The sequence below is a fragment of the Macaca mulatta genome, chromosome 2 (assembly GCF_049350105.2).
Source record: "Macaca mulatta isolate MMU2019108-1 chromosome 2, T2T-MMU8v2.0, whole genome shotgun sequence".
In the NCBI taxonomy this organism is placed as follows: Eukaryota; Metazoa; Chordata; class Mammalia; order Primates; family Cercopithecidae; genus Macaca; species Macaca mulatta.
Window position 1 is genome coordinate 1430319 of NC_133407.1, and position 10321 is coordinate 1440639.

Sequence of the window (10321 nt, forward strand, 5' to 3'; positions counted from 1 at the left end):
CAGGACTCAGCCCGATTCTTGCGCGCCTTCCTTATCAAGGCTTTCCCTTGGAAACCCATGCTTTCCCCTCTGAAAATTAAAGCAGCTACTTTAAGTAGAAATCTGGCTGCTTCCCCTTTGCTAGTTTTGGTTAATACATTCACTTTCTTCCTACCAGACCTCGTGGATTAAACTCTGCAGGCAGCGTGGGCTCTGCATCTGTGCTGGGTCTCGAGTTACTGGGGGTCAGCTGACTTGTGATGAGCAGACCAGGGAGGCAGGACTTCTCCTTCCTTTTCTCGTGAGCACATTATGACTCCATGAATAATACAGATGTTCACAGCTCGTGCTCGTGTTCGTGCTTTACAGCTCATCTTGTTAACAGCGGCCGCATTTCACAGGTGAGGAAATCGAGATTTGAAGAGACTGAGTGATATTACATGCCTTGGAAGTGGCAGGGCCGGGGGCTCGGGGCAAGAGCGGCTGCTCGGAAGCTGCGAGCTGCTCAGGTCTGGGACTACCACCGAGTGGGTGGAGAGCTGAGGTTCTTGGACTGCCACGTGCAGAGGTCTCTGAGCCTGAGGCTGAGCCAGGCTCATTCTTGGGATGGACGCGGTGACGCTGGGGTATTTTTGCCAATGTTCCTGGCGTCTCTTTTCTGGGATGATGTTAGGGTGAGTGTGAAGGCTGTTGACCCCTTAAGGTGACAAGGTCACTGTGAGAAGACACACGTGTGTCATCGAGTGAAATGGAGAGTTTTAATGACGTTCTCTCAGAGGAGGAGGCTCCATCCAGGGACAAGGAGGGCACTGGAGCTGGCACTGAGGTACAGACGTTCCCCACATCTGAGTCCTCAAAGCCTCCGTCAAGCCTCTGCCATCACGTCAGCCAGAGATCTCCCATCAAGGTAGTTCTTTTCTCTCCTTGAACTGCCTCAGGTGGGAGACGCCCCGCAGCGGCCTCGCGTCTTTTAGGGCTCCAGGAACGTGAAGGCTGAGTGGCAGTCGCATGGTTTTCCCCAGGTTTTCCCCAGTCCCTCTGGTGATTCCACAGGTGTGCCGAGGTGACAGGTGTGCTGTTGGCTCGGGAGAAGGACTGGCAGCAGCATGAGTGACGATGGCGGAAGACAGATTCCAAGACGGGTGAAGCCACTCCCTGAAGAAACAGCAAAGCCTGCGGCGTTCTAAGTGCTGTGGCTTGAGGCTTGTTCCTAGCCTCTGGTCTGTTTGCCTTGGGTTTTTCCTGGAACCGGAGGTGAGGAACCCATAAGCCACATCGCCCACAGTGTTTCACTTTCCTGGCATTACTTCCTGCCCGGTGGGGCCCCTGCCAGGCTGCCTCAGGCAGGGCAGTGTAAGCCCAAGGGAAGTGCCCAACGGTAAGGATGGCCTTGAGGAGAACATTCGCCCACACACAGGCGGCAGGCGGCCGGGAAGGTGTGCAGACGCTGAACCGCCGGCCCCACCGCCCTTGGTGGGGAGCTAATGCTATCTGTGTATCAGCCCCAGAATCAACTGTGACCAGCGTTGTGACCACGCTGGGGTGACAGGCATGAGCCACCATGACCAGCCTTGTCTGTCATTTTAGTTACTCAAAATCCATAATCTGGGTCGGGCACAGTGGCTTACACCGGGAATCCCAGCACTTTGGGAAGCCAAAGTGGGCAGATCACTTGAGGTCAGGAGTTCGAGACCAGCCTGGCCAACATGGTGAAACCCCATTTCTACTAAAAATACAAAAATCAGCAGAGCATGGTGGCGTGTGCCTGTAATCCCAGCTACTCGGGAGGCCGAGGCACAAGAATCTCTTGAACCCTGGAGGTGGAGGTTGCGGTGAGCCAAGATCACGCCACTGCCCTCCCCTGGGTGACACAGTGAGACTGTCTCAAAAATATAAATAAATAAAATAACATAAAATTCATAATCTATTCCACAGCTTGCAAAGTCCTGTGCGATCTAACACCTGCCTTCTCTTCCAAGCCTTCCCAGGGGCCAAGCTCTTTCCTGCCTCTCCATGAGCCCCGCCTCTGCCTGCTCAGGCCTGGCACTTTCCCACCCAGCTGTCCTCAGCCTCAGGCCTCAGCTCCCCCCAGAGCCGTTCCTCACAGGGGCCTTCCTGACTTGTCAGTCAGATGCAGTTCCCGTACTCTCTGGCCATTCAAAATGCAGCTCTCAGCACCCTGAACTTTCCCACCCTGCATTTACCACATGTGCAGCTGGGAACATTTCTGTAATTATTTGATGTCTGTCTGCACTAAGATTTTAGTGCCAAGAGACTGGGCCACGTCTGTTTCATTCTTCACTGTGTGCATCCAGTGCTGTGTCCTAGAACAATGTCAGGAACTTAAGGCAGGCGTTTCCTAAACGGCTGTTTAATGAATGAATGAATGAATGAATGAATGAATGAACGAACGGACGGACGGATGAATGAATGAATGAATGAATGAATGAATGAACAAACGAACGAACGGACGGACGAATGAATGAATGAATGAATGAATGAATGAATGAATGAATGGCTGTCTCAGCAGCGTGTGTGAATGCTTCTGTTCTTCCCTCCATTGGTGGGCTGGGCTGGTTTGGAGATTGCTGACAGGCTCTGTGCTGCAGTGAGGCAGGAGACCTGGGATCTAGTCCCAGCTGCCTCACTTACGGGTTCTATGACCTTAAACGAGTCACTTCACTTAGAGAGCTTTGAAAAGCAGGAACCGTGACCGATTCATCTTCCTGTCCAGAGCTGCTGGCATGAGTAGAAATTCTGCAAGTGAATGAACAACTCCAAAGGCTAGGCTCCTTCTTATTCCAAATTCCCCCAAAATCCACTGGCAACTGGACTTTTGGAACCCAAACTGCAACCTGGGTGGGGGCGGTATCCACAGAGAGTCCATGTTGCTGCGGTTCCTAAACACGCACACGTGGGGAGTGGAGCTGCCGGCAACACAGCCAGTGCCCTTCCTCCTGTCCTCCCAGCAGGCGTGCCACTGCAGGGCCTCATGTGCAACACCAATGCCCAGTTCCTGAGGCCTCTTCAGAGTCTCAAGGAGAAGGGCGAAAAGGCATTTCAACCTCTATGAAGTAGGGCCGGGTGCAGTGGCTCACACCTGTAATCCCACCACTTTGGGAGCTGAGGCGGGTAGATCACCTGAGGTCAGGAGTTCAAGACCAGCCTGGCCAACATGGTGAAACCCCATCTCTACTGAAAATACAAAAATTAGCTGCTGTGGTGGTGGGCGCCTGCAATCCCAGCTACTCGGGAGTCTGAGGCAGGAGAATCTCTTGAACCCGGGAGGTGGAGGCTGCAGTGAGCTGAGATCACACCATTGCACTCCAGCCTGGGTGACAGAGTGAGACTCTGTCTCAAAAAACAAACAAATCCATAAAACCAACAACAACAAAAAACCGTCTATGAAGTGCCAACAGATTCAGTTATTTTGACTCAATTTCTCAGAACACGCTGGGGCATGAACTCAGCCTAGTAGAAATATGTATATTTAAGGTAAAAGGTTGAAACTAGGGGGAGAGAGAGCCTAAAAGGTCCCTGTCCAGGCCTTCAGAGAAGCTCTGGGAACTACATGATGTGCACATTTTGAGCATTTAACGGCACCGTGACACCAGAGGACAGACTCAGGAGCAAAACCACCCGCTGAGCACACAGAGGTCCAGCCGCTTCGTGTCCTCTCTTGGCAATGAAGACACAAACCACTTGCGTGTCAAGCGTTGCCAGGCCAGCCTCGGTCTCCACAGCTGAGCCCAGAAACCAAGGGTGTGGCGGGACTCACAGGCAGGGAGCGGTGAGGCAGAGCCGTCTGCTGGAGCGAGCCCTGCTCTGGGGCCACGACTGGCACTCGGGGTCCCTTCGTGCAATAAGCCATGTTCTGAATACACCACGCCAGCCCCTGCAAACCCCCAGGAAGCACAGGGTGGCTTTTTAGAGGCACGAGGATCCTTACATGAAAGGATGTCACCCTGGGCCGACACCAGTGCCCATGCCATTCCGGGTTCCGTCACCCTCCTTCCCCCTTCTTCCCAGGCCTCTCTCTCAAACGTGTCTTTATGGCTTTTCTCTTTTTTTTTTTTTTTTTTTGATGGAGTCTCGCTCTGTCACCCAAGCTAGAGGGCCATGGTGTGATCTCGGCTCACTGCAACCTGTGCCTCCCGGGTTCAAGCAATTCTCCTGCCTCAGCCTCCCGAGGAGCTGGAATTACAGGCGCCCGTCACCATGCCTGGCAAAATGTTGTATTTTTAGTGGAGACGGGGTTGGCCAGGCTAGTCTTGAACTCCTGACCTCAGGTGACCCACCAACCTGGGTCTCCGAAAGTACTGGGATTACAGGTGTGAGCCACCGCGCCCGGCCCTTTATGACTTTTCTACTTTACACCAGATGCTGTCTCGTTTCATCCTCATGACAACCCTACGTAGCAGCCCCTTCCCCTTGGGCTCAGTTTGCCGACGGAGACCCTGAGACTCCAGAGCCAAAGGGGCGTTGCCTGTGTTCCCCGGGCTGCCAAGGGCGTCGCTGGCGCTGGGCCTCTGGGTTCCAGCTCCTGCTCTCTGCTGTGCCCTTTGCTGGTCGTTGGCCACAGTTTGGCTGATTTTTTTGGCGGGACCTCCTGTCCCGGGATCCTCTCCCTCTGCATGTCCTGGAGCACAGTGGGGTTTCCAGAGGGCAGAGGGGTCTATGGAGAGTTTTGGGGTCCTTGGTGGCAAGTTCAGGTGGCCTCTCCCAGACCGACAGACAGACTGCGGGTTCTCCGAGGAGGGGCCCACAGAGATCCTTCCCCTCGGGGTGCGCTGTGGCCGGCGTCTCCTCCCTGCCTGTCCTGTGCTTGGTCCAGCCTGTCACCTCCCTGGGGTCGCTGATAGTGATAGTGACCCTTGGAGGCCTATTTCAACCCAGTGGCCTTTTCCTGGGGCATGGAACCAGGACAGCCAGGCTTCTTTCTGAGTCATTCCTGCCTGGGGCCACCAGTGGACACCAAATTTCCATTTGTCCTCGTCTAGCCCACCTCTGTCTGCTGTGCCTTATCCTTTAACCCTTGAGAGCCAGGGCTGTTCCTGAAGGAAACCCTCATTGTGGCGGCTCCTTTGTGGAAACCCTGGGTTTTTCCTCTGGCCTGGGGCTTCAGTGTGACCCAGCCTGGGTGAGGGTCCTGCCAGCAAGTGTGAAAACAGACCCTAGACTCAAACATAGGCAGGTCATCTGTAAGCCCCCTCAGGGAGCCAAAAGGAATGGGGCTGGCTGGCTGCCAGTGCCCCAGCAGCTGCCCTGTGGGGTGGGGGCCGCCTGCCCACCGTTGGTGACTGCCTTTCCTGCCAAGGCCCTGGTAATGCCCGGTCAGATGTGTGGGTGCCATCTCCCAGCCACTGCCACCTCCTCTCCTGGCCCAGCTCCTCTTGGTCCCCTTAACGACGCAAAGGACCCAGCGCTCCAGGTCATGCCAAGCTTCTTCGGGTCGCCGTGGAGATGCCTTTGCACACCAGCCGTCCTCCACTCCCTCTCGGGGTCATGCCCCGTGCTTTTCCACGCCCACCCCAGGTCTTGCCCCTCTGGACTCCTCTCTACAGACCCGCTTCCTGGCTCCACATGGAGCTGAGTGCCCAGCTGGTACCTAGCCATTTGTGGTCAGCTTTAAATCACAGATTTTGAAACTCAAGAACTTGGGCATCAGGAGGTCAAGCCATTCACCACGGCTCTTTGCACAGGGGACCGGGGCCCTGGGGAGACACGGGGCGGGGCCTGGTCACGGGGACCATAACGGTTCATGGCAAAGACTTGGCACTGGGGCTCCTAAATGCGAGCTGCCTCCGTGCCACCCCAACCCCCAGCCTCGCTCTGGGAGTCGCGATTCCCATGGAGACCCCTTCAACCATCTGCAGGGCGAGGCCGTGTGGCGGCTGCTTCTGGCCTCCATGTCCTCACAGTGGGATGAGCACTCAAGCGAGGGTATGTGGCCGGGGTAGGGTGGGGGTGCTTGTCCTGAGCCAAGTCCTGAAACATTTTGAGATGGAATGTTCCACTTCACCAGCCCGGTTTCTCTTGCAGCCTTTACAGGGCATTCCCCTTCTGACCCACTCCCAAGAGGTGCCTCGAAAATGCGCCCAAGAACCACTTTCCTTCGGTGGATGTTTCCGGCCTGCTGAGGCAGGGCAGGAGCTGAGACTCGAACTCTGGCTTCAACTCTGGACCCCTCACCCTCTCCTGGACCCCAGACGCTCCCCCGAAGACTCAGACACCCAGAAATACAGAATGAAACTTGGTCCCGAAGCCAGAGGGGCAGCCTGGAAGGTGTGGGGAAGAGGACTGGGGGCCCCGGAGGGAACATCTCCCACAGGCCTGGCATCCCTCCCCTGCCGGCTCTGTACATGGAGGAGGCCAAGGCCAGTGCCAGGCTGCGAGCCCCAGGCAAGGCCGTGACCCAGGTGAAAGCTTTTAAACCCAAGCTCAGAGGCAAGAAGCCCACGGCCAGCACCTCCTGGCCCTCTCCGCCCTGCTGCCTCCTCCATACCGCCCTCCAGCCGGCCTGCCTCTCCTCCTCGTCGCTTCCCTCGGTTGCTGCTGTCTCCCAATCGTCTCCTCTCTCCATTCCCAGGGTGTGTCAGTTTGTCTGTCTCTCACCTGTCTCGTCCTCTCACCCTGCGGCTTTATTTGAGTTTTCTTCCGTCTTCATCACCCAGCTTTCCTGGCATCCCCTCCACCCCGGCTCTGTACACGGGGTGTGCATCTTTCTCCTCGACTCTGTTCCTCTTGCTCCGGCTCTGCCTGTCTTTCTCTCCGCGAGTAAGCCCTGGCTCCCTCCATAGATCCTTCCAGACATCGCCAGGCTGCCCTCTGGTTCTCTGTCCTCTTTTCTCTCTCTTTCGAGCATTCTCCCTGTCTTTCCCCTCAGATCTTGTCCCGTATCTGCCAATTCACACCTCCTCTTCCCCACTTTTCCCCTCTTCTTATTTCTTATTTATTTATTTATTTATGTATTTAATTTTGAGACAGAGTCTCACTCTCTCTCCCAGGCTGGCGTGCAGTGGCGCAATCTCAGCTCACTGCAACCTTCACCTCCCGGGTTCAAGCGATTCTCCTACCTCAGCCTCCTGAGTAGCTGGAATTACATGCATGTGCCATCACGCCCGGCTAATTTTTGTATATTTTGTAGAGACGGGGTTTCTCCATGTTGGCCAGGCTGGTCTCAAACTCCTGACCTCAGATGATCCGCCCGCCTCGGCCTCCCAAAGTGCTGGGATGACAGGCGTGAGCCACCGTCTGGCCCTCTCTTCTTTCTCTCTCCCTCTTCCCTTCCTCTTCTTTCCCTCTCTGGGTCTCTCTCCACCCTCCCCCCATGCTGTCCATTCATCTCTTTCTCCTTTCTCTCTCTCTCTTTTTCTCTCTCTTCTCTTCCTCTTCTCTGTCTCCGTTTCCCCTGTTCTCTCTCTTTCTCTCCCCGGACCTCTCTTTCTCTGACAGCTCCCAGTTCCCCCATGTGCTCCCCACAGCCAGCCTCACCTGCTCTCTCCATCACTTACCTGGGACCACACGTGGAAGGAGGCAGAGACACAGGCAGCTCAGGGACACCCAGGGGACCCTCCTCCAGCGTGTCCCCTTCATGGCTGCCGCAAAAGTTCCTCTGGCTCCCTGGGGAAGCTCCACGCCCAGGAGTTGCAGTATGAGAAGCAGACGTGAGCCTGTGCCCTCCAGCGGCTGGCCCGAACCAAGTGCGTTTCTCTGAAGGGGCCAGAGAACCTGGGAAGAGGACAAAAGAGGGCGGGGCCCCACACCAATCAGGCTTTTCTCTCCTCAGCCCCACCCCACTCCCCACCAGGAAAGAAAATACCGGTGCACCCATTGCTCTGCTCCTCACCAGCCTGAGACTGAGTGGCAGGAGGGACGGGAGGAGACACGGGAGGAGACACGGGGGACGGGAACAGGTCACACAGGAAATGGGTGGGCCTCCCTCCTGGCTGGGTTCCTGGGCCCTCTCCTCCCTCCCCAGGGGCTGCCCCTGTCCCACCAGAACTTTGGGCTGCTGGGAAGAATGGGTAAGAAAGGGCCGCAGAGGGAGCGACCTTGCGGGTGTATGAAGGGGGGAAAGAGAGTGAGATTTACGCAGACCCCAGGGAAATAGGAAGCGGGGGAACCATGTGGGTGAGGGGCAGGAACAGAAATGTACGCCATCTTTTGGAAAGGGGTGTTGTGCTTAGAATATCTGCTCAGTGCAGATGCATGGCAGACCCCAGACGCATGGCTGACCCTCAGGGCAGGCGCGTGGCAGACCCCAGATGCGTGGCAGACCCTCAGGGCAGGCGCGTGGCAGACCCGACGCATGGCAGACCCCAGACGCATGGCAGACCCTCAGGGCAGGCGCGTGGCAGACCCCAGATGCGTGGCAGACCCTCACCAAATAGTGGACTTCTTCTTTCCAGGGCAGGGAGCCAGAGCTACGGTGCAGGGAGCCTGGGACAGTGTGGGAGGCTGGCCCGAGTGAGCTGGCGTGGGCAGTGGGTTGAAGGTGGAACCTGGGTAGGAGGAGCAGTGCAGCTGTAACCCATGAGGAGGTGGAGCTGCTCCTGGAGACCTGGGGGCTCCGCTCACCCCAGTTCCACCTCTTGGAACTCACAGGCACAAGTGAAGAGGGACAAGGACCCCAAACAGGGTTGTAAAGGTGAAGAGGGCAGTTGGTGTAGCTCTCCGCAAAGGCAAACGGGGATACCTCCGCTCCGCTCTTTGCCACAGTGTGCATCTCTGCTTCTGGTTCCTCAGGACTTGAATCCTGAACGTGGGGTGTCTGTGGAGTGACTAGTCCCAGAGCAGGGACTTCCGACACTCAGACACCGTGGGGCCCAGGACGAGGAATCGCGGTTTCCGCATTCCCGAGCAGAGCCAGCCTCGTCCAGCGAGGATTAGGCAGCGGACGCCGTGGTGCCGTCTCTGAGGGTCATGGAAGCCCTGTGATCACTTGCTTCTAGAAGCTGAAAGTCGGTTCATGGCCCAAGGCCAAAGCCTGCACGCCCAGGATACTGTGGGCAAGTGGTGTGGTCCCCTAACAGTCCCTCCAGCTCTGGATGAGCTGATCCTGTTCTTTCCTGGAGGTAAGAAAGTCATAAAGGTAAGGAGGGATGTGGAGCATCCTGTGGGCGCCTGGGCAGGGCAGCAGGAGGGCACTACTGGGCAGGGCAGCAGGAGGGCACTACTGGAGGGAATTCGCAGACACCAAGGCCCAGCCTGGCCTTTGTGATCATTTTGCTTTTTTTTTTTTTTTTTGAGACGAAGTCTCACTCTGTCACGCAGGTTGGAGTGCGGTGGCACCATCTCTATTCACTGCAAGCTCCGCCTCCCAGGTTCAAGCAATTCCCCCGCCTCAGCCTCCCGAGTAGCTGGGATTTACAGGTGCCCACCACCACGCCCGGCTAATTTTTTTTTGTATTTTTAGTAGGGACGAGGTTTCACCATGTTGGCCAGGCTGGTCTCGAACTCCTGACCTCAGATGATCCGCCCGCCTCGGCCTCCCAAAGTGCTAGGAGTACAGGCGTGAGCCACCACGCCTGGCCTGCTGTGGTCATTTTTCTATGTCAGCTCTTGCTTGTGGGTTCCCCCATTACCTTTCCAAGGTTGTGTTTGGTGACCCTTTCAGGACCACAGTTTTCCATCTCTAGAGGAGAAAGAAGCATCCAGGTGAGACCAAACTAAGAGTTGGGCATCTTGCTGACCGAACACAGGTAGCTGACCACTTTCCAATGCCAGGAAGGCCAGAGGCCTTCTCTCTGGAGGCTGCTGTGATGGCCAGGACTCCAGGAGGGTGTTACAAACCCGGGCTCGATCCCAGCTCTGCCACTGAGTCGTCACAAAGTCACAGCCCCTTCGAGCTGTTTTCCTCGTTCATCTGTAAAATGGGGATAATGACACCTATCTGAAAGGTTGTAGGGTGGGAGTGAGCCTGTAGATGCTGAGGGGCTGTGGGAGTGTTAGGATGCCTGTTGTTAGGACGCCTGTTATTAGGATGCCAGTTGTTAGGACGCCTGTTATTAGGACGCTTGTTGTTAGGACACCTATTGTTTAGGATGCCTGTTGTTTAGGACACCTGTTGCTAGGACGCCTGTTGTTAGGACACCTGTTGTTAGGACGCCTGTTGTTAGGACACCTATTGTTTAGGACGCCTGTTGTTTAGGACACCTGTTGTTAGGGTGCCTGTTGTTTAGGATGCCTGTTGTTAGGGTGCCTGTTGTTTAGGATGCCTGTGGAGGAACGTGGCTCCTCCTTCCATCCAGGCATCATCCCTGGAGGGAGACACAAATGAGGAAAGCCAGCATACAGGAGGAGTCTGGAAGTGAATTTCCAGGCCCAGGTCTTTCCTGCA

At 56.0% G+C, this 10321-nt stretch overlaps 1 protein-coding gene across 3 annotated transcripts in view; it reads right to left on the minus strand.

Moving 5' to 3' along the window:
* MUC4 (mucin 4, cell surface associated) overlaps window positions 1-7736 on the minus strand; it is a 66702-nt gene extending 58966 nt beyond the window's left edge. For 2 of the 3 annotated variants that reach the window (XM_028843520.2, XM_077991077.1), the window contains exon 1: window positions 7494-7715. In XM_028843520.2, coding sequence (XP_028699353.2) covers window positions 7494-7575 — 82 coding nt within the window. In that variant the 5' untranslated portion in view covers window positions 7576-7715. Of the gene's footprint in view, window positions 1-7493 lie in introns of all 3 variants that reach the window. The other variant, XR_013413453.1, reaches the window with a different exon arrangement.
* Window positions 7737-10321: the final 2585 nt, after the last annotated feature.